Below are 23,669 nucleotides of genomic sequence, written 5' to 3'. Positions count from 1 at the left end.
CATAGTTGTTTTTGTGGCATTCTCAAAATCTCACACTCCTTGTTAAAAGCCAGCTACACAATATCAGGTGAAAATGTATAATCTAATATCACTGGCTGACTTGTGATCTTGTTAAGATCTTTCAGTAAGACCATTGTACATAATGGTGTTATATGTAATACATTACATTTTTATATGCAAGAATCATGCCCCATCACTGAAATAGAAATGAATAAATAAAACAAATTATGAATGTTTTTTAATAAAACATTTGATTTTTTATTTATTTTCTCTTCATGTTTGAGAAGTTACAAGATTTATATACTGTAGTACATGACCTTACATTTCCCATAATTACATAAGAGTCATTAATCTTTCTTGTTTGGACAACTTATATGTTATTACATAAATATTGAGTATTAAAAACATAACATTCACATTTTGTTCCTACTCTTAACTTCAGGTATCACATAACCGAGCTTTTCTTTGATACAGACAATCAAATAATTATGCCTTTTGTGTATCAAGCCAAAAAATATTAAACATATTGAAAAGCATTTTGGTTTCGAAAAACAAGAATACTGATGTATGCCACAGTAAATGTGATAATTCCTGTATAATTTAACATTATTTTTTAAATATAAATTAATATTTTCTGTAAATACAGATACAACAACAAAGCTAACGATTTTAATAAATAAAATAAATAACCCACAAAAAAATTGTGAATCTTTAAATACATACTGCAACTAAGAACAAACAATTATACTAAAATACTGTTTCTGGTGAATAACAAGTGTAGTGAGATGATTCTTCTCGTACTAAAAGAAAATCTTCAGGCAGAAAATGGATATTCACTTCTTAGTCTGAAACAGTCGGACCTTTTTATTTTTTGAAGAAACTTCGTAAATTGTCTCAGGAATTGGAAAGTGGACGTATCCTGTACTTCACAGTCTGGTACCTGGTGCTGCATACAAAAAATCAACCAAGCATTAGATTAGAATTGGTCTCTATCTTGTCTATCAACTGTGCTTTGGGGTAAAGAGGTCTGCCTCAAAAGGAGATTTTGTCAACAGAAAACAAAATTGGATGGCAGTTACATACAGTACACTGAATAAAAGAAAAATGCTTAAAAACTTTTTTAAATTGTCTACATAGCCCATCAGTGCAGTATTGATGCAAAGCTGAATTTCAGCAAGTTTTTTTTATTTAAATCCGCTCAACTCAACTTAACTTAAAACAGTCTTGATTCCCTTTAACTAAATCTAACTCAAAAGTCCTCTGTCAATTGTTTGAATCAATCTTTAGAATGAAATCTTTTTGTGATCATGTTTAGCAAAGAGAAAACCAGCAATTATTTGCAATCCAGTATAGCAGATGTATTCTGATTAATGTACACTTTCAGTATAAACCTTGACTTGAATTTTGTAATTTCTATAACCAAACATTGTCCTTTTTTAAAATTGCTTAGTTGTAGAGCACAATTATGACCCCTGTTTTTTTTTCCTTTGGGTATTTTTCTAAAATTTCTACCTCCCAAAATGTGATTGTGACCTATTGTATATTTATATAAATGCAAAAACAGTTTGAATGATATTACACTGTGCAATTCACTTATTCACTACTTGACAATAAATAGTTGTTGATAGAACATTAATTCTAAAAACATTTCATTCAGTTAAAAAGTTCTGAAGAAAATTATTTTTGAACTGTAGCACAAAAATCTATAATAAAAATTTACCTTTAGATTTGGGCAAATAACATCCATTCTTTCCATATTGTGTATAATAAGTTTTAATTCTTCTTGTGAGCCATGTTCTGAATGCACAGACAGATGTTTTATTCCTTTAAGAAAGATCTTTGAGTATGAAGCAGTACAATTGGCATTCTGCAGGGAATAAATAATTATTTATTGTTATTAGAGAATATGTCATTTACAAGAACAAAAAGAAGCAATTATTAAATGTTCTGTTCCACCCTTAATTCATATATCAAAACCAAGAATTTAAGAATATTGTTAATAGCATAAGTAATGTTAATTATGTAAATTATACCATTTAAAAAAGGGTATTGAACTTTTCACTATGGAAAAAATAATTAAATTCAAAATGTAGATGTAAAACAGAATATTTATTCTTAATTTAAACAGATGAGATCAAGACATGACCATAGAATACTAAAAAAGGTGCTAACACATTAACATCAACTAAAATTCATTTTATATTACAGTGGTGAAAAAGAAAAAGGTAAAGAAAGTTCAAACACTTACCAATACATTCTGTGGTGTCAAAAGGATTGTGTGTACTACGCCCTGGATTTAAAAAATAGAATAAAACATTTTACATCATATTACATGTTTGTTTGAACAAACTTTTCCACATTCATTCCCTCATAAAGTAAAGATTTTGACTAGAAAAATAATTAAATTATAAAACGAATAAAAATATACCTGTTTTGCATTCTCTATGTGGCTTATGATTTCACTGATGAAGTGGTAGTGCTGTGTACGAACACCCGAGTAATGTACACCCAAGATCAACAACACCAAATACATGGACATGTTTCTTTGATTCTGCATTGCAAAGTGCTTGGAAAAGTTGCCTGTACTCACAGCTGTCATCATCTGTCTTTTATACATACTTTAACAATGGAAATAGAGCAACTTGCTCAGCAAATGTAGAAACACAGCTCATATAGGATGCAACGTAATTCTGATGCAAAAAGAAAAGGAAATACCTCTGTCAAAGATAATCTTCAAGAAGTTTTTATGTTAATCTAGATTTGTGACATGTACAGTATGACTTTATTTCCTTTTCCATTTCTTTATCTACAGATTAATATATTGCTCATTCACTTAAGATAAGATTAATATACAGAATTTACAGTCTCTAGAGGTTTTCCTTAAAAGGCAGTAAAAGTAATCCTTGATCTGAAAATGATTACCCTGATGAGAGTTGGAGCAAAGCAGAGCCTGTCCCAGAAGGGCACAAAGCAAGGGTGTGATCACATGACTCCTCTTCCCCTGGGCAGGACCCCAGACCTCTGCAGACAAAGTGGGGAATTGAACAATTTAAGAATAGCCAATCAAACCCTGTCTTTGAAGGTGGAATTCCACACAAAAGTGGGAAGAGCATGCACAGTTATACATCAGGGGTCTGGAGACAAACCCAGGGCCCTAGAGCTATGAGGCATCAGAATAACTCATTTGCCACTCTGCTATCTTAAATTAAAACATAGCAAAACCCTAAAGCAAACAAAATTCTCAAACTACTATCATATACTAATAAGCACGTTCAGGAGAGCTTGTCAGTTTACACTGAAAATCAATCAATCAAAGTTTATTTATCAAATGCACAACAATATAGCATCCAGCAGTAGTTGCTGGCAATGACATGTCTTTTCTACGAGGTCATGGGGGAGAGATAAAAATCACAAAATGAAGGTTACAAAATAAGGTAACATAACAATAGATAATGTAATCGAAAATTGAATTAAAATAAACACAGACAAAACTCAATATAAATAGAGCTGCTATGTGTCCAGTGTGTATGCAATATATTATGTCCAAGTAGTGCAGTATGGCGAATACATTGAAAACTGTATTTCCATGTAGCCATTACCGGTGATTTGCTGAAGGAGCTGCAGGTTGACGATTTAGCAGTCTTATTGTCTGGAGGTAGAAGCTGTTCCATAATCTGTTGGACTTTGACCAAATGCTTCGGTACCATTTACCGGACGGTAGGAGAGAAAACAGTTTGTAACTGGGATGACTGGGGTCCTTTAAAATGGACCTGTACTTCTTTAGACAGCTAGCTGAGTAGATATCCTGGATGTTTGGTAGCTCACAGCCGGTAATGAGCTGCGCTGACATCACCACTCTCTGCAGTACTTTGCAATCCCGGGCAGAGCAGTTCCCATACCAGGCAGGGATACAACCAGTCAGGATACTCTCAATAGTGCACCTGTAGAACTTGGCCTGGATATGTGATGGCATGCCGAAAGAATAGGCGCTGCCGTCCTGTTTTGACCAAGATGTTGGAGTGGTGGGTCCAGGTTAAGTCCTCTGTGATGTTAACTCCCAGGAACGTAAAACTGATGACGCTCTCCACTGCAGTCCCATTGATATAGATAGGTATGTGATCTCCTCCCTGGTGTTTCCAATAGTCCACAATCATCTCCTTAGTCTTACTGATGTTCAGAGAGAGGCTGTTCACCTGGCACCATGCTGCCAGGGTTTCAACCTCTTCCCTGTACGCAGACTCTTCACCATCTGTGATCAGGCCAATGACTGTTGTATCGTCCGCAAACTTAATGATTGAATTTGAGTTATGCCTGGCGACACAATCATGGGTAAATAAGGAGTAGAGGACAGAGCTAAGCACATAGCCTTTTGAAAGGCTCCAGTGATTAGAGTCAGGGAAGAGGATATGTTGGTGCCCACCCTCACCACCTGTGAACATTCCATCAAAAAGTCCAGGATCCAATTACAAAGGGAGGTGTTCAGTCCCAGGTCCTGGAGCTTGATGACAAGCTATGGTATTGAATGCTGAGCCATAATCAACAAACAGCATTCTCACACATGTTCCTTTCTTATCCAGGAGTGAGAGGGCAGTATGGAGGGCAGTGGCAATAGCATCCTCTGTTGACCTGTTCTGGTGATATTCAAATTGCAGTGTGTCTAGGGTGTCAGGCAGTGAGAAGGTGATGTATGCTTTGACCAACCGCTCGAAGCACTTCATGATCACTGATGTGAGTGCAACAGGGAGGTAGTCATTCAGGCAACTGACTCTGAGTTTCTTAGGATGCTAAATTAGGATTTAAAATTAAATTAGGATGCTATTATTCTTGATGATGACTAGGAGAGAATTGTACAGGTGAGGAGCACAGTGCCTGAAGGTTTTGTTTATGGGAGCAGAACCAGCAATTAAAGGACTTTTAAGTTCCTCTGTCCCTGTCTTGTTACAACTGGACTTTTTAAGGAAAAACATACATAATTTTAAAGTGTTGACAACAGTGGAGGCTGTAAACACAACAACAGCTTCTTTGAATTTAAAGAATTCTTTGAATTTTATTTCAGATGCGAAGATACCAGAGGTAATCTTACATACAGGATTATACCTGTATGTTGCTTTGCTTTCTTCCATTTGCATTGTTTTTCTCCTTACATGCCTTCACCAAGTAGTACAGAGAATAACAGAAAACCCTGAAAGAGGTGGATAAAGAGAAAAACATGCTTAGCTCTGTTATTACTGCCTCAACTACAGAACTGTGAGCACCATGTCAAAGACAATAAAAAGGACACTTCCTGTCAATTCATTTCAGACAACAGACCAACCAATATACTTTAGAATGAAATAAACCAACGTTTAGCTCTATTGAGCTGTGCTTTTACACAGGGACATTACCCCGTCTAAACATGAGCTTTTACTCTTCCTAGCCAAGATTATAAATGTAATATAATGAAGCACGGGTACTACTTCAACACCTTTACATGAGTTAGTAATCTACTCTACTTCCTTCTGGTAACTCTTTTATCGGTTTCTCTATAGTTTCTCACTCTTGAAACTCTTTAGCCATTTAAAACACAATGGACAAATATTCTGAAGGGGTTAGATGGCGGAGCTGCACTGACATGAGCTGCAAAGGAAATATAAGAAATTAATTCTTCATTGAAAAATACAACAATGGGGTGTAATGTATTCTCTTTCCCTTTATTTTTCCATATGAAAAATATCCAGTCCTAGTCCTTGAGAGACTGTATTTAATCCCAGCTGCCAATATAGAAAACCTCCAGACACATGAGCCTTCCAGGACCAAAACTGGCTAGATCAGAAACAAATATGACCTCTTGTGATTTACCAGTATTACTGGCCAAATCATGTGGCTCACAGTTGACAAGCTTACCATTCAATCTGCGCTACGAACAAGTGGTTGCAAGTATGGTAACGTGCTTTCTGGCTCTCCATAAATTCCCTGAAGCTGTACCTGAAAAACCTTGAGGAAGCTACTTGTCGTAATATGCAATTGAATAGGAAATCTTTTTTTTAGTTTTAGAAAAATATTTTTTTTACAATGACAAAATCCAAGATTTTCTCATAGGGCATATTGATTTTGAATAATAAAATACTGTTCTACTTATGCTTATTTTTATAGATGGCATTTGCACACAGTATTTTAATAATATTCTTCAATATAATATAATATATTCTTCATTATTTATTCGTTATATATTGGTTTGTGAGTATGGGGTAATAATAATAATAATAATAATAATAATAATAATAATAATAATAATAATAATAATAATATTCAATATGAACTCAGTAAGAAAGCATTGTCTAACTTTTACATTTTAATTCCAGACCTTTGTTATAAAATGTTTTTAGAAGATGTTGAACTACACTGTAAAGAATGACTAAAATAGAATTTTATGTTATACATGAGGTTAAAATGGAAAATCTTTTTGATTTTTATTAATGTATATCTTGAGTATGACACTTGAACTTCATTTTCTTTATCTAAGAAAACCCTTTGATTTATTTCGTGGATTTCACAACACTGACAGGAGTGATTCTGTCTAAAGAAACTTCTAATTCCGATTGTTGTATGTATTATGATCTAGCATTTCCCTGTAATGAGATAAAGGTCTCTGTTGTAGAATACTGAATAAATAACATCTTTAATTGTATTTATTTATACTATTTAAACTATTCGGTATTTTGGTACTTCAGCATTTGTCTGACTCACTTTATTTACATACAAAATCATTGTTTTAGGTCTTCACTTTGCATTGTGCCACTTGAAAGTTTATATAAAAAAATAGCCACAGTAATATTCATCAGTATACACCAGTTTACAATTTGGTTCCAAAACTAAAGAATAATTTGCCATGCTTATCAATTAACATTTCTCTAAACACTCAGACTCCAAACAATTTCTCAGTCTTTTCACTCACAGTGTAAAATCTTTAAAATGTTCGGCATCTTGCTTCATCCATTTGAATTGCAAACACACATATTGAGAAATTAAATAAGATTGTGATTGAATGCCTTTAAGTTCAAATTACCCTCTAAAAGGCAGTTTCTGTTAAGAGAACAACTTGACCTCACCTTATTACGTATAAATACAGGTTTTGTGTTCACCTATCCCAGCATTCTTTGTTTTGCTCCCTTCCCTCCTCCCGTCATTAGGATTAGCAGCTACTAAACTTATTCCCCCCAAGGAGGGGGGGGTTATTAAGGTCGACCCCATGACTAGGCCTTTGATACTTCAGCCATGCAAGTACCAGTCAAATGGGCAATAGATATATAAAAATATCAGAAAGTTTTTCTAAAGCTATGGAAGTATCTTAACACATAATGGATAGGTGGAATCATTTTGTTCCCACTTCTTTGTCCAATTATTCATGTCCAAGATAAGACACCCATTATCTGTATGTGTAGCCCTTCCTTACAGTTGGCCATTAAGATACAAGTCTCCCAATCTCCAGATCCAGAGTGTCAGGGTCAGTCTCATGTCTGGCCAGGGGATCATGGCTGCTCCCATACATTTATATCTGACAATGTATTAATTAATTCTAAAGCTTGAATCCATAGAAAATTATAGAACATTATAGAATTAGGAACAAGTAATAGGTTTATTCCATGCTGAAAAAAAGAAGAAAGAGAACACAACGTTTCGGCCGTGGAGCCTTCTTCAGGTGTTGACACCTGAAGAAGGCTCCACGGCCGAAACGTTGTGTTCTCTTTCTTCTTTTTTTCAGCATGGAATAAACCTATTACTTGTTCCTTTGCAGCCTACGCATGCTGACGCAGCTACCCACCTGAACTATTATAGAATTAGGACATGTTTAAAAGTAATATACTGTACATAGACTTCAGAAGTGCAAAGCAGACCTTCAGTGTGTTGCAATCATACATGTATTCAATCATAGATTGCTGATGACTGCTACAGTAGGTCAACATGCTGATAATAAAAGGAACAAACCATGGTAAATTCCAGAATGAAAAATCCCAAGATTAAAGCATTAAAGTGTCATAAGGTATGACATTCTTGGAATTGTCTTTCTAAGGTCTAGCGGAAGAAATGAACATTATCATTATCACTTAAGATGCATCTTCCACTGTTACAGGATGCTCTGCAATATTAGATATCGTCTTCTACAATGATGCATTAAGTTTCAAGTTGAGCTATTCTTAAAAATTACTGAGATTGAGAAACCTTTGGGATTCAGATAGAGGATTCTGGTGTTTTTTTAACCTTATGACCTTCATGATATTCCCTGGAGCAACTACAGATGAGTTTATCACACTAAGTTATAATGTCTCTATTTTGCCTTTATTAAATAGGAATGAGACACAAGTCTCCCTGTCTGTGTGTCTGTGTCTCCATGGAGAAAAGTTGGGGTATGCGAAAAGACGAATTCCTAATGCAAGAAATTGTATAGGGCTAATAAAGAAACATCATTATCATTAAAACATTTGCAATTTTTACTATATTTCCATATAACAGTATACTATGGTAAAAATTTAAACAGTTTAATCGAATCAAAGTCTACATAATACAGCAAATATCCATTGCTCATTTATGTATTCTGTGTTGCCCTTCACATTTTTCAAATGTGAATTCATACATCTGGTCAAACTGAAGAAACTGTAGATGTGTACAGTCTTGTACAAATAAACATTGAGAAATACCTATTTTATCTTATTTTTACTTAATAAGGTGGCATTTTCTCACAGATTTCCTCAGGGTACTCTTTTTGGTGGTTACTCTGTACAACAAAATACTGTATTAGTCTTTACTGTCACTAGTAATGCTTGCTGTTGCAGTGCGGTTGCCCCCACATTTATTTTGTTTTGCTCTGTGACACAGCTACAGTAGGAGGGCGTCATAAAATTACGATCTTCTGGGGAGAATAAAAATAGGATTTTCTGGGGAATTACTTTGGAAGGGAAACAGACAGAAATAGTTTACCAGGAGAGAGGACTTTGGTCCCCTGGACTAGTCCTGGAAACCAGATTCTAACTAAGTATTTAAGATAGCTTGACATTATTCCATTGTCTTTATTTGAGGAATCCTCAGGCCTCTCCTAGTTAATGATGCAGGTTTAGGATAGGCAGACAGTGGCACACCCTCTGCAGCCAGAGGGCGCTCCCACTCTGTCCGTTCCCTAGTTTCCTGTGCTTTGCTGTCCTTCCTGTGTCTCTCTCTCTGGGGCTATATATTTCCGGGTCACTCATTCCTATACGCTCAGCATTGAGGTTCGGATGTCCTGAGACCCGCCTAGCACCAGGCCATCCCACGTCCGCTGTCTGAGGGCATACTGTAGGTTTCTATATGACTCCTGAACTGCTGAGCCCGGGCTAACCCCCGTCCCACCGCTACACATTGGGTCTTTTTCCACTCTCCTGCCATTCCACTGTTCGTCCCTTCCAACATCCATGACAGACAGATTCTCATTAACATTTTGGACATCTGTGTTTTAGAAAGGAAGATTTAGGACTGAGTCATATTCTGTTAATTCAGGACACAGGGGATTTCTTTTGTTGGCCTGTTTAGGTATTATGTAGGATTTCAGATTACAATCTGAGGTTTCTGGAACAGTAAAGGTTAGATCTCTGAAATACCTTGTTTGTTAAATAGTGTTTTGTATAATGTTGTATGTAACATTGTGGGTTATTTAGTTTGTGTTATTTTGATATTCTTAAACAATATCTGTCAGTTGTAATTTGCCTCTAGTTACTCTTTCACCAGAGCTGCACTAGAAAATAAAGAACTCATGTGAAGGTATAATCCTGAAGAGTCTGGAGAAGGACATCTGGGGAAGCAACAGTAGGGTTAGGACGGTTCACAGACAGGGGGGAGGTGACTGTAGTGATCCGGTGCATGGGGGAAACACCAAGGCAACCGAATCCAGGGAAGTCCAAAAGGGGTAGTCAGGGCGCAGTCCATTATCCCAAAGCCAGGAGATCCATCCAAGACGAAGACGATTAAAACCAGGGAATGGGGAACTAGGACCAGGAACACGGAAGATAAAAAAATGATGGGACTAGGTGCTCTGAGCCCCAGGCTGAATCAGGGTGAAGGCCTATGCCCTCAGGCTTCCCCTGAAGCCTGGAAGTACTGTAGGTGGGCCTTCGGGTGTCCATCTTCCAGAGCTGAGCCCGGAACTACAGAGAAATGCCGGGCTTATATAACAAAAAAAGGAGGAAACACAGCTCAGGGTACTCAAACTAAAATTAATACAAAAGGGTAGGAGCGCTCTCTAGAGGAGGTATGACGACCGTGACACAAATTGAATGCAGAGTGGTAAAAAACAGGTTTACTGTATTTATCAAATCATTTGAAATGGGAGGTTTAACAATTCTTTAGAGACTTTTATGTACTGAAATGATAAACATCAAGTACGTTCAGAGAGTAATAACGTTTCCTTAAAGGATACCAATCAGACGTCAGATCTACAGTCTGAAGAAATGTAATTTGAGATTCTGATATTTTAATATTTTGTTAGGCAGTAACACCATGAAATGCCCAAAAGCACAGGGAGCAGTAGTGACAGGAGAAGACATACTCAGTCAACTTCAGATAAACCACACCTTCGTCTGAACTCCTGGCCCCGTTCTCTGATCCACTTGTTTGAAACTGTAATCAGAATTCAGAATTGCATAAATTGGACCTTTCTTTCACAGTTGTACAGCTTAAAAGAAAGAAAATGGAAGGAAGAAGAAAATAAACAAGTACTGTAGCTAATGCTATCCTAAAAATTGTATTATTATTCCAAAACTTTTTTTAGGACACAGTAAAAATGGTATAATTGAAAGTACTATTTTTACTTTATTTGAACTCTTCATATTTCTTTGTGACACCTTCACTCTTGGCTTGTCAGTTATGAAATGTTATGTCATTAACCCTCCTTACTAATGCTTGCAAGAGCATTCCCAACTCACCCCATTTGTTTCCTGTTAAAACTGGGCATGCAGCATGCAGAGTTCTGTAATCATCTTCCCCATTTTGTAAAAGATTGTACCAGAACACAGCTGAACCCTCAATGAAAAAAATGGCATGTTTAAAATACAAAATGTAAGACACAAAAGGAAGCATATATTTTGTTATGCTCTGAGTTTACAAATAGTAGCACCTAATGTATATGTACAATTTATAAATTATGTAATCTTACCAACCAACTAAAACTAGAAAATGTCACATACTGTAAGACAAAAAAAACCTTGTTCTTGGGCAACTACAGTATGTCAACACAAAGCCAACATATACAGGTATAACATATATATATGGAACAAGTAATAGGTTTATTCCATGCAATAAAAGAAGAAAGAGAACACAACATTTTGGCCATGGAGCCTTCTTCAGGTGTGCTCCATGGCCGAAACATTGTGTTCTCTTTCATCTTTTTTTCAGCATGGAATAAACCTATTACTTGTTCCTTTGCAGCCTACGCATGCTGACACAGCTACCCACCTGAATTACTATATATATATATTACATCTCTATGAACTCAAATGAGTTTTGAATATATGGAAATGTAAGGATTGCTATATTAAACCTTTGAATCACAGCCTAGTGACAACCTCAACATGCAAAACATGATATTTACCTTTATGGGCTGAACAGCAGCTCCAACATCTGGAAATACTGTAGCTCCCCCAAATTCCACATCACTCATCTGAAAGAGAAGCCACAATTGAAAAACAGCTGTATTGACACAATAGGAAAAATGGTATACTGCTGTAGAAACTGTATGGCGCATTTAGTGTGCTGAAAATTTTGTTTCATTTAAACAACTGTACAGTATATTAGATTTTCGCTTTGTTTTGTTGTGCAAAGATGTGTGGTCAAAAGCCGAAAAACGGTTCTTTATCTGTTTCATCCCTCGGTTATGCAATCTGTAGTGTGCTGCTTTATCAGGAACTGACTGATAAAGCTCATTATTGTGGGTAAATCTGAAATCATGCAACCTGGGACTGTGGCTGAGCGTTAACAACAATAGGTAAAGCAGTTTAAGAAATAAAGCACGGTATTAAACTTAGAATGCATATTTTTGCTTTCTAGAAATTCCTAGAAGATAAATATCTACAGAAAAAAAACATTAGAATAAGTCATTTTTTACAACTGTAAGTAGTGGAGAAAGTAACCATATTTTTTCACTGACAGTTTTTCCAGTTAATCAGCTGTCTCATGAATGTCTGTACTACAGCTAAAAGAGGAGTGTTCTATCTGTTCAAAGAGAACTAATAGTGAATTAAATATAGTTACTTCGTTATTATTTTGTATTCCATTTATCGTATATACTGTAAATGGAATGTCCATTGAATGGATAAATGTCCAGAGACAATTATGCTTACATAATTTAAGAAAGTAGCAATCCTGTTCCCATTTGTCTTGTAGTTGGAGTCATTGACGTGCATCTGAAAAATGTAGCATTTTCAGAATAACATCTAACATTTACCTTGACACAAGATTAAATTTATTCAAAACAAAATTAGTTTAGAAGAAACAGAAATGATATGAAAATGTGATGAATTATGCAAATATTATACTTTTGCATTGACTACTCACATCGTTACACAAAAAAAGTTTTTGTTTTTAAATTATACTTATTTTTCTCTTACCCTGGGAAAGTCATAGTGTGGCTCATAGTGACCACCAATACCGTAGTTGGCAACCTGTATTGAGAAAAGTTGGAATGGATCTTGAAATAAATGGATTTAATTCTCTGGTCAACACTGACATTTATTGACAGCCTTCATTCTCTTTATTTGCATCGCTACCCTATTTTGCTAAAAAAAAAATATATGAGCAGGAAGATAAAAATACACTAATTCATCTATTCATTTTCAATACTTGTAAAGCTACCTGTTTCAAATAAAAACTTTTTATTTACAAAGTGCCTTTCCAAATCCAAGGTTGCTGTACACAGTGATAAAGAAGAAAAAGAGAGAAAAGATACAATAAATAGTAAAAAAAAACAACAAGAAAATTGTAAATTAATGTTACATAAATTGTAAGGCAGGTGACTTTTGAGTTTAAATTTGAGAAGAGTCAAAGAATCTGTCTCTTGATGTGCTTGAAGAAAGGCAGTGACAGAAAAGAAAAAGCCTGCGATTTAGTCCTAGGTACAGTAAGTAAATGACCAGCCTCAACTGAACTGAGCCTACGGAAGGGAACGTAAACATGGAGGAGCTCAGAGATGTGTGATGGAGCCAGATTACTTATAGCCTTAAAAGTCACTAACAAGGTAGTTTTGAATATGATCAAATTGCTAATACAGTGCAGAGCACAAGGAGTGCACACTTGCTAATTGAATAATACTTCCAGATGTGATGGGCATCTAGGCTACTTCTGCCTATTCGACAGATACCAGTGAAACACTAGTTTATTAGAAAATAAGAGAGCTGTCTCAGGCAGTACCTGGAGATGTTCTGCTGTTTGCATGTCTAAGCCTGTAATATCAGCGATTCTTTGATTGACTCGAGAGACAACGGGGTCATCTTCTTCCATCAACCATGCGCTGGAGGACATTAAAGAAGAGAGGAAAATGCAACACAGGAATTAAAAGAGGCTGCTGTTTTTTTTCTTTAAGCTTGAACCACAACCACACATTTATATCTAATTTTGTTTTCACTTGATAAATAATAAACTGAAGCTATAACTTGCATTAGTGTTCTAATTAATAATTGAGCCACTTGATCAGCATGATCATTAAAACAATTGAGGTGCTGGTAACAGTAAAGCACTACAATAGAGAAGACTGGAAGTCTGGTAGTTCTGCTGCAGACACTCATGGATTTCCCATTTGAATTTGTAATGTTTGAGTTATTGGGAGTTTTTTTTTTGCTTTTTCAGAAAATGAATGATACATTTGGAGTGGTAAAAAGTCTCTGAATATAGCCAATTACATACACAAAGCCAAAACATATTCCAGGATGGTGCATACAGCACATGTAAGCATAACCCTAGACTCCATACTGTCACATTATGAATATTTTAACTTTTTAACAGTTCTTTTAAGGAGAGAGATGCATGGAAATTTGTATACCTACTGTACAAATCATCATATGTTGCGCCTATCGCAGATCTTTACATCATAAAACAAAAGATCATAGTCTTAACATACATAGCTGGAGCTGTACTGGATACATCTTCATTTGCATTATTTATTAACAGCTTTCTTGAAAAAGATCAAAAGGAAACTGTTTAGAACTATTTCTCAAATTTACTCACCTTTTAGAAACTCTGTATTCAGCTATGAACCAGCCTCCAGTTTTCCTGTCTGCAACTCCAGCTCTTTTAAGCTGTGTTTGAGGTAAAAGACAGGCAGAGCTGAAGGGTAAATGACTTTAATAAAAATAAAATTAAACATGAAGTGTAAGTCTTATTAGTGCCTCATGTTATCTTGGTTTTGTCACTATTACAATGTTTCATTAAATCATTTCATTAAATATTATATTTAAATGTATTTATTAAATAGGTTCACCTAAAAGGTGTTCAACAACTGGCAATGAAAATGAAAAAAAAAATTAGCATTTGTTCATCGTTTCGTGACAACTGCTTTTTCTGGGTTACCTTAGGCCGGGATAATCGCTTTATTGTTTCCATTTCCTTTTCTGACAAGAAGTTATGATATCTGACGATTGGTGGATGGTCCCATTCATCCTCCTCCTTTATAGGTGCATATATTAGCCTGGGGTTTCTCTTCCCATTGTTGTACCTGCAGAACAGTGTGCTCTGTCTCCTCGGAGTCTACCATTAAAACAGACAATGGATATGAAATGTTGTGCCTCATATGAAGGGGTTTCCTCTGTTCTACTGTGGTAAATTGGACTTAAAGGAGTAAACCAAAGTATAATGATGATAAAGCCAGTATATGTACATTTATACAAGAAGATAGAGAAAAGTTTGAAAAACCCTAGCAAAACAAAGTGAATTCATAGAATAAGCATGGAAACACAGGAACACCAACTCGCCATTTTTATGCCTTCTCCCCGGCAGAGTGCTTCATAGTATTCTTTGCCTTGCAAGAAGTTTGGCCCTTCAAAAAAGTCTAAGTTAGCAGTGGCACTTTGAGTCTCATTCCACCGTCGTAAACTTTCCTTCACAGTTTCATAATATTTAAAATAATTTAAAGCATTTTGATCACTGGGATCTGAAAGAAGAAGACAAATATCAGAACATACAACCCACTGGGTGTAGGAAGGACATGGTAATCACATATTTCTTTTTAAAAAGACTTAATTTGATACCTACCCAGAGCAATCAATTGTCTGGTCATTTCAACCGCCAAAGGCAAATCTCCTACTTGAAACACAAAGGGAATGAGAAAGTAGAGAATCTCTTTTTTTGTAATTACTGCTGGCTTGCCCTCATCAAGTTCTTTCAAAGCATGTTGCATCCATAGAAAAGAGTACAAATATTTTTGTTTTTCATGGGCAATAGTAGCCAGATAATAGCTTTCATCTGGTGTCAGTAATTCAGTGTGTCCCATTCCTGTAAAAAAAACAAAACAAATTTGCAAACCATGTCATATGCAAAGTATGTCATATGCAAAGTAAATTATACATAGTAATACAGGATATACATATGATTTGTTTGTATTTCCATTTTATTACTGTTTAATCATTGGAATTGCCACGATTAGGATGAATAAAGGTTTGTCTAAGACTGTTCTCTCTTTAAATCAAATTATTTTTTCTGGAAATACTAATATATAAAAAAATTCGAATTAAATTTGATCAATTTATTTTTAATTAAAATATGTTGTAATTACAAGTCCTCAAACTAAAAATTAATTTTAGTCTACACTAAATGTCTGCAGATGGATTTCTCATACTGGTTATGTAATTGTTCCGGTTGGGTTTTTAAACCTACACCACAATGGATAAAAAAAATCAGAATATCAGTCTAATCATGAGTTGGAAACCCTAGCCCCCCAAAAATGTAAACCAATACTTTTTTTTAAGGGTTGCGAAAAACACTTTGTAAAGCATTACAAAAAATCTATTAACACTCCGATTTAAACAGTATATTGATCATGTTATTGATGTTACTGATTGATATTGATGCTCTGTTAATAATTTGATTATACAATATGTTACAGGTTACATAGAATTTCTAAATAGAATTTTCAGCCCCTAATCTAAAATCTCATCAAATTTACCAATGTATTGCTGCTGCAGCAATGGCCTCTGGAGTTGCCAACCAAAGAGTTTTTCCAACCATATTCAGATGGTTCTAATAGTCTGTAATTGTTACCTGAGATTTTTCCATCCATGATGCTCTGTGGATCCAGTCTGTATGTTTCTTGTAGTCTAACTAGACCCAGTGCTGCACCGTCTACATCATCTTTGCTGGGAAAATGCTGGCACTTCAAAGAAAGTGAAGCCAAAAAATCTAAACAAAAAATGAATAATGAATGGAAGCACTTTCACCATGATGAAGTGTCTCTCTAGCAGCTAGAGTAAAAGTGGTATGTAGCATTTCTTTATCTTAAAATCTCAGTGCCAGATTCAAGTGGCATGCATATACCTGTGGGAAACATAAAATTGTATCTATGTGTTTATTTAGTATGATGAATTATCTTGATGATTACCACATGAGTTGTTTCATAACACAAAAATGTGGATAGTTAGTGCTGCGGCTTCAGTGTTTACTGGAAATTAAAAAGACAGTTGAAAAACAAAATAATTTTTGACACCTCCTCTTTCAAATCCTACCATGTGATGGATCCATCTTTATTAGTTTTTCCACAGCTCTCCAGTCGGTGTACATTCTCTTCATTAGCTTGTAAGCATTTAAGGGATTGCTTACACGTGTTTCAGGCATTTCTGAAAACGTGCCTGAGATTTCATCCATTACATCAACTGTCCTTTAAAATTAAAACACACAACTGTTTTAAAGGCTACTTAAACAAGAAAATATGAACATGACAGCTTGTAAGCATATGGTTCAACAACAGTGGGGTAAGAAGAAAAACAAATTTCTAATTACAATGCTTCAAGGGGTAGTTCCAGTATACCTTCACATATTTAACTGTAGTTCCTTTATGGCTACAGTGTTTCACAAACTGTATTTTAGCAGACTAGTTTGCAATCAAACATGGTCTGAGCCACTGCAATGTCATCGATTTTCAGTAATTATTCATCTACTGTATGTAACCATCTAAGGAGCAAAACGTCAGTGAACCGCACGATGCAGCGAGTAACATGGACAAAAATAGATCCTAATTATCAACAAGGATTTAAATGAAAAGGCTGATGATTTAAAATATTCTGTTATTTACTCTAAATACATACATGCCCATCCTGACCAGCAACAGGCACAAGATAGGATGTATTCTGGACGGAAGACCAGTCCAGACAGACATGAACACAGACACACATACAATCACCCCAAGGTAATTTTCCCAGAACCCAATTAACCTACAAGTAAATTTTGGACTATGGGAGGAAACAGGAGCACCTGGAAGAAGCCCACACAAACATGAGGAGAACATTTAAACTCCACAAAGATAGTAAACCAGGTCCAGAATTAAACCCAGTACCCCAGAAGAAGCAAAGCTAACCACCACTCCTCTGTACTGCCAACATACAGGAACTCTTTTCTCTCAAATTTCAGATAGACACTCCTTTTAATCATCAAAGCTAATTTTACCTTTTCAGTTGTTCTAAGTGGGTCTCTTCTTCTTTTATATATTCCTTTAAAGACTGAATGAAGTCTCTTTCCATGGAAATCAGCTCTGCCACTTGGTCTAGAGAAATTACAGAAAATAACACAACATACAACTTATTCAAAAACAAAACAATAAAAAATGAACTATTGTATATTATTTAGATTTTCAGGTTCACAGTTAAGAAAGTTATATTCACAAGACACAATATAAATATCAATCATAGCACCATCTTTCAACATCAGGTGTCAGTGAATTAGCACAATAACCAAACAGTTTAAAGCTTCAACATCTGTGAAGAATTCTGTATAAACAAGTATATCTAGTATAATAGATTTGTGTAAGTAGCAATGTACTTGGAGTTTATTGTGAAGAGCATCTACAAGATGTTTAACTCAGACACCTTTTTAAGGTTTATTAAGGTGCTTTTTTCTTATTGTACATGCCAATATAGAAAGTACAAGGATTATTTAAAATCTAAAATTTGCATTTTATGTATCTTATTATCTTAATTTTGAAATAGAAGAGTATGTTTACTAAAGTATGAGGTAGAAATTAGTTTAGTCATACAATACTGATTTGGCCTCTGTTGTTCTTAACATTAATCTCTTGCTCATAGTTTTAAAGCTTTATCAAATGATCTTTTTTTTCGGGGTGAAACAAAAAACAGCTGACTAATTGAAACAGTTATAAAAATTGGGTAATACGTGCAAAAAAAAATAGGTAAAACCTATGAGTATGGTAACAGAAATGGTGGAAATCACCTCAGAATATTACCTATGGAGGAATAAAACTCATCCTGCACATGGCAGAGGATTACACCAGTAAAGAGTGAAGAAAGCAACCACTGGAACTTCATCTTTCAAAGTCGATGTCTTGATCCTGGGAAAAAATCCAGCAGTAATGGCTGTCAAAAAGGTGCCTGTATGCAATTTTAAAAATACAAAATAGATTCCAGATAACATTCTGAACATTGTGTTAATGATGAAAAAAACTCCTGTCGAAGCACAGATCTCTCTCAATTAAAACATACCTGCTGTTAACAGCTCGAATGAAGCTGGCACTGTTGGGCAAGTACAGTATGTTTTAATCCAACCTTGACTACTCGTTCAAGGATTTGATTAGACAGGAATGTTCATTCTCATGCAGAGACTTGTACAATGACCTGAATCATAAACCACGACACATCACTGGTTTTACAGTTGGCATTTCAGACTAGGTGTAGTGAAACCACATAATAATCTGATGAATCTAGCTGCTTATGACAGTGAACTAGAGTAGGAGGAATATGAGGCTGGAGGATATAAATGTAAATTCAAATAATGTAACATACAATTGGAAAAAGGTACTGAAACCTACTGATACTAAGCAACCTACAGAATTAAATGTTGCAATTCTAATTTTAATACAATGTGTTAGTCAAATACAGGTTCTACTCTGTTTAGAACCATGTTTCATTAGTTAAAGTGAGACAAATTTTGAGTGATATTGACAAGGCCGTTTGTTGAACAGCAAGAGCTCCAGTAAAATAAAAATTTCACTGGAAATCGAAGATGATGTATGAACAATAGCAATGACAAGCAAACTTTAATATGCAAAGTACTAGTACAGATGAACTATAGAAACTGATATGACTCATCTTAAACCAGATCATTTGATTCTTAGAAAATGAATATGATTCATCCAGCTGCATGTACTGCACAAACTACCATCACTTCTCATTACTTTCTCTGCAGGTGACTGGATACATAACTTAATATTGTAATCATTAAAGTTAATCAGGATTGTGAACCTCAAAAACCTTATAAAATATTTGATAGATTTATTTCCAATCCAGTTTATCATCTGAGGTGATGTGAAAATTGTTTGCATGTTTACGTCATCCAGCTGGATTCCAAAATTCTGTGGCCTTTACCTGCAAACAAGGAGAAGGTGTGTGATCCTGCAGCATCGGGGATTAAAACCAAAAAAAAAACTCAATCTATTAATTTCAGTTATATATGCCTCACAGTGCTGGGACCCTGGTTTAACTCTTGGAGTGCTACCTGGGTGAGGTTTGAATGTTCTCTTCGTCTGTCTGTGGGTTTTCTCCCACAGTCCAAAAGCAATACTGATACTGATGTAGGTGAAACAGCTTCTGGATTTAACTGGTCCTGGTGTGTGTGTTTGTGTGTGTGTGCCCCGCAATTTATTGGTGTCCTGTCCACATTGTGTCCTGCCTTGTGCCTGTTGTTTGCCAGTGACCCTGCATTGGATGAAGCAGTTAGAAAATGGATGCATAATTAGCCTGTACAAATGTTTTGAATGGAAACATTTTATACATGAGTGGCATGAAACAGTTACAAACATTAAGCAGCCTTCACAGTACAATAGTAAGCCTAAGCCTTCTGGAGAATCACTTTTAAAAGCAAGGCATATGCAGCAACAGGTTATGAGGTTTAAGCTCTCCAGTAGACAACATGAAGGAGTGTCTTCATTAGTTGACTGGATTTTGGTGATGTACAGTAATACATAGGTTTGAGATTACTTTGAAAACAATTACTCACAGGGCTTTGATATGGTAATTCTTAGCCTCCCCGGAATTTTCTGTCAATTTGCAAGATACTAAGTATATATATATATACACCTGACCTTGCATAAAACCTTAGAATAACTGGAATTCTAAGATACAGAGGAAACAACAAGGGGTTTTAAATCCATTTAATTGATCTGATAAATCTTCAAGCATAGCACTACAGAAAAAAAGCAGAAAAGAGTGCAGTTTGTCGCCATTGGCTGCTGTGTCAATAGGCTTAAATGAATTGCAGTTAGAGCATCAAAAGAATTTGCTGTTCAATATCTGTTTGTGCAGGAAGGTGGCACATGAGCTGAAACACTGAAGGTTCATCTATACCACACAATCAGAATATTCTTTCTAATTTCCTCAATATTGAAAAGATAAATACCAATATTGATCTCTTGCAATTTGGATAAATATCAGTGAATGCACACAGAACTTAAAGTGTAGCTTTAACATACTTTTTAAAACTGTTTTTCTCTCTCTGTCTCTTCTGATTAACAATGTGTAATGGAATTTATTTCAGACCACAGGTGACACCAAAAATCATTGTCTGCGTCTGTTGGGTTTGTAAAGGACCAAATGCTGTGATCAAAACAGTAAAAGAAAAAAATGCTAGCACAAAATAATTGACATCTCTGGCTAACACAACTCTTTGCACAACATTGTGTCTTGGGAAATCAAGAGCAAGGTGTTTCATTTGTGCACAACCCAGAATTAGAGAACCCAGTCATAGTATTGTACACTACGTAAATGATTAGGTAAGAGTAAATGGTCATTTAAACCACATACATTTACAATCACTGTGGAGACAACATTCATTTTAACATAGGTGTTACTGTATATTCTTTAATTTTGAGGTTTCGTTTATTAAGCACTCCTAGACAAAAGTGGTAAGTTTGGGCAAGTTTCCAAATCCAGATTTATGTGTATATTTTTCTTACAATGAGTCTGTGAATACAATATTGTCTTTAGGGTCAGTCATTTGAGGCTAGAATCTAGTCATTAGACAGGTCCTTTTCAGTAATGTTTTGCATTTGCTGCAATTTCCAAAACCACATAATAGAAAAGTAGCAGCAAATATTTATGAAGCTTATTTTCTATTATGATTTTGAATTAAAAAAAATTGTGCTTTCTTAAAAATGGAAAAGTATTTGCTTTCCTTTCCAACCTTTTTTTTTACTGTCTTTATTGGTACTGAATCAATATTTACCACATGAATGCCATGCACAGATTTTTTTTTATAGGAGTACCCAAACCGAAATGTTAACAAAGGTTTACAGTATTTGCTTAATCATCCATATTAAAATTGATTTTAGTTCACTAACAGGTATTACAGAACATATACAGTAATATCCAGATGACAGTAGTCAGTAGAAATCAAATCTATAGTTTGTAAAAACACATCATTAGGGAGGACAACACTGTTTCTCTGAAACATATCTTAAAGAGAAAAATAAAATGTTAACACTTCCTCTGGCTTAAGGTTTATGTACCCTGTATGATACCTTCTTAGAAGCGACACAAGAAAGTATTCTAACACTCATAATTTATGAATATTGCTCCTAGATGCAACAATTACATGAGTGTTTGTAACAGCTAGCAAACTGCACATTAGGGTTAGAACTATGTTTCAGGTTAGGATTATTACACAAATAAAACTATTAGGTTTTCTGGAAGAATTTATGAAAGGTTTGCCTCTGAAAATATACTGATGGAAAAAAGAAACGCAACATTTTCTGGAATGAGAATACTATTGTTATACCTTATGTACTTTCACAAAAAGTTGTCAATTTGTTTTAAGCCCTCTGACCAGCAATACAACTTGTGCAGCCAGGCATTGCAACTTGCCAATCACACAAAAGCTTGTTAGGTGCATTTTTACCCAACGAGGTCCAGGTGGAACAATGCCTGATCAGGTCACCTTTAAAAAGGCCTTAATTCAAAGCTTAGGTCACTGGAAGAAAAAGTCCACACTTAATCAGTTTTCTGTGCATTCCATAATGCTTCAAATGTCACCAGAAGCAAGGGAGAGGACCATTGACATGCTGCAGGCAGGCATGTCATGTGCCTGCGTTTCCAGACACTACGGCGTAGGCCGCTCTATTGTGTCCCAACTGCATAGGTTTCAGCAGAGCAGCAGACCAGCAGGACAAATGACTGTCCAAGATCGGTTCGCCCTCAAGTGACCACACCAGAGCAGGACCGACACAGACTGGTCCATCTGAGAGATCATTTCAGATCTGCCACCTGTACTGCTGCTGAAACTACCGGTGGGCAAAATGCTTGCATTAGTGACAGGACAGTGAGACTCCATGCTGCTGGCCTTAGAGCAAGGCGACCTGTCAGAGGCCCTCTGCTCACACCTCCTAGACGTCACACCCGACTGACTTGGGCCAGACATCAGCAGAGGCACGAGGTCCGCTTCACAGATGAGTCACTCTTCAGCCTGTTTAATGCAGACGGGAGGGCGAGAGTGTGTAGGAGGAGGTGCTGCGTTTCTTTTTTCCATCAGTATATATTAAGCAGACTATATAAAGACTTGTCAGATAAAAAAAGTTATCACAAAGGTTACTTCTTTGTAAGGTTAACCTCCATTCAACTTGTGTAAGTTTCTTAATACTTATCTTCGTCTAGCTCAACAGGATTTGCAACCTGAATAACAGATACTGTATAAAAAAAGCAATTGTGGTAGGTGTTCCTGACAAAACTCTATTAACTGAGTTTAGAAGGGTCCGAGTTTACAGTGATAAGGCACTATGCTTCCCCTTGTGGTGTATATTTAAACGACCCCTGCCTCAAAAGGTATGATGTTATCAGAATCTTCATACTGTACCACATGTTGACCAATCCTGGGAAAAGACCCTGCTGAAAGTGATCCTAAATACTGACGTAAATGTTGTTCCTTAAAACATGAATCTTCACGTCCTGGTTTGCAGCATTATTTATAAAGAAACCGCAAATGAAACAGAAGAAAAAGAGTTCAAGTAGGTACTGTAGCTGTCAGCATGCATAGGCTGCAAAGGAATAAGTAAAGGTTTATTCCATGCTGAAAAGAGAAGAAAAGAAACAACGTTTTGGCTGTGGAGTCTTGTTTGAGAGAAAGACACCTAAAGAAGGCTCCACAGCTGAAATGTTGTTTCTTTTCTTCTCTTTTCAGCCTAGAAGAAAAAGAGGATTGCTCATTTCAACGTAAATTACATTTTCAGTTTTTAAACAGCTCAACAACCTATAGCAAAATGAGCCTCCACAGGCACTGCTCATTAATTGCTCTTAAAAAGCAAAGCTCCTTTACTAAAGGGAAAGTGAAAGTCCAGACCAGAGCCTAGCCAGAGCTCTCACTCGTTACCACAGTGTTACAAAGAATGAGGGCACTTGACTCTCTCCCTGAATAGTATTCTGGTCCATCACAAGACCTGAACCCAAAACCCATCAGCTAACAGAGCCCAG

The 23,669-nt window shown here is 35.8% G+C and overlaps 1 protein-coding gene and 1 long non-coding RNA gene across 6 annotated transcripts; both read right to left on the bottom strand.

Moving 5' to 3' along the window:
* Positions 1-730: 730 nt before the first annotated feature.
* On the bottom strand, positions 731-3,075 carry LOC107077646 (uncharacterized). 2 transcript variants are annotated; one of them, XR_011191094.1, is made up of 4 exons: positions 2,923-3,075; positions 2,249-2,290; positions 1,721-1,867; positions 731-946 (listed from the first exon to the last, which is right to left on the bottom strand). It is a non-coding gene; the product is annotated as an uncharacterized lncRNA (long non-coding RNA). The 2 variants fall into 2 exon arrangements; XR_001478648.2 differs by lacking the exon at positions 2,923-3,075 and adding an exon at positions 2,429-2,548.
* Positions 3,076-4,415: 1,340 nt separating this feature from the next.
* LOC102695530 (prolyl 4-hydroxylase subunit alpha-2-like) lies at positions 4,416-18,734 on the bottom strand. 4 transcript variants are annotated; one of them, XM_015349553.2, is made up of 15 exons: positions 18,440-18,722; positions 17,647-17,743; positions 16,710-16,861; positions 16,249-16,386; positions 15,244-15,483; positions 14,964-15,142; positions 14,563-14,739; positions 14,221-14,291; positions 13,408-13,507; positions 12,609-12,662; positions 12,342-12,404; positions 11,594-11,662; positions 10,929-11,025; positions 10,553-10,623; positions 5,100-5,182 (listed from the first exon to the last, which is right to left on the bottom strand). In XM_015349553.2, the coding sequence occupies exons 1-14, from the start codon at positions 18,519-18,521 to the stop codon at positions 10,553-10,555; spliced, it is 1,590 nt and encodes a 529-aa protein (XP_015205039.1). In that variant the 5' UTR covers positions 18,522-18,722; the 3' UTR covers positions 5,100-5,182. The 4 variants fall into 4 exon arrangements, with proteins under 4 accessions (XP_015205041.2, XP_015205039.1, XP_069052048.1 ...); XM_069195947.1 differs by lacking the exon at positions 5,100-5,182 and having other exon boundaries at positions 8,073-10,623; positions 18,440-18,544; positions 18,696-18,734; XM_015349555.2 differs by lacking the exon at positions 10,929-11,025 and having other exon boundaries at positions 4,416-5,182; positions 18,440-18,723.
* Positions 18,735-23,669: the final 4,935 nt, after the last annotated feature.

The sequence above is a fragment of the Lepisosteus oculatus genome, chromosome 11 (assembly GCF_040954835.1).
Source record: "Lepisosteus oculatus isolate fLepOcu1 chromosome 11, fLepOcu1.hap2, whole genome shotgun sequence".
NCBI classification, from domain to species: domain Eukaryota; kingdom Metazoa; phylum Chordata; class Actinopteri; order Semionotiformes; family Lepisosteidae; genus Lepisosteus; species Lepisosteus oculatus.
The sequence above is the reverse complement of the archived record's forward strand: the minus strand, read 5'-3'. Positions and strand labels throughout refer to the sequence as shown.

Coding starts and splice junctions, on each gene's coding strand:
- LOC102695530 (XM_069195947.1), bottom strand. CDS start 18,521: ATGAAGTTCCAGTGGTTGCTTTCTTCACTCTTTACTGGTGTAATCCTC. Junction 16,862..17,646: donor CACTTAGAACAACTGAAAAG/GTAAAATTAGCT, acceptor TTAATTTTAAAG/GACAGTTGATGTAATGGATG. Junction 14,292..14,562: donor AGCGATTATCCCGGCCTAAG/GTAACCCAGAAA, acceptor CCTCAAACACAG/CTTAAAAGAGCTGGAGTTGC.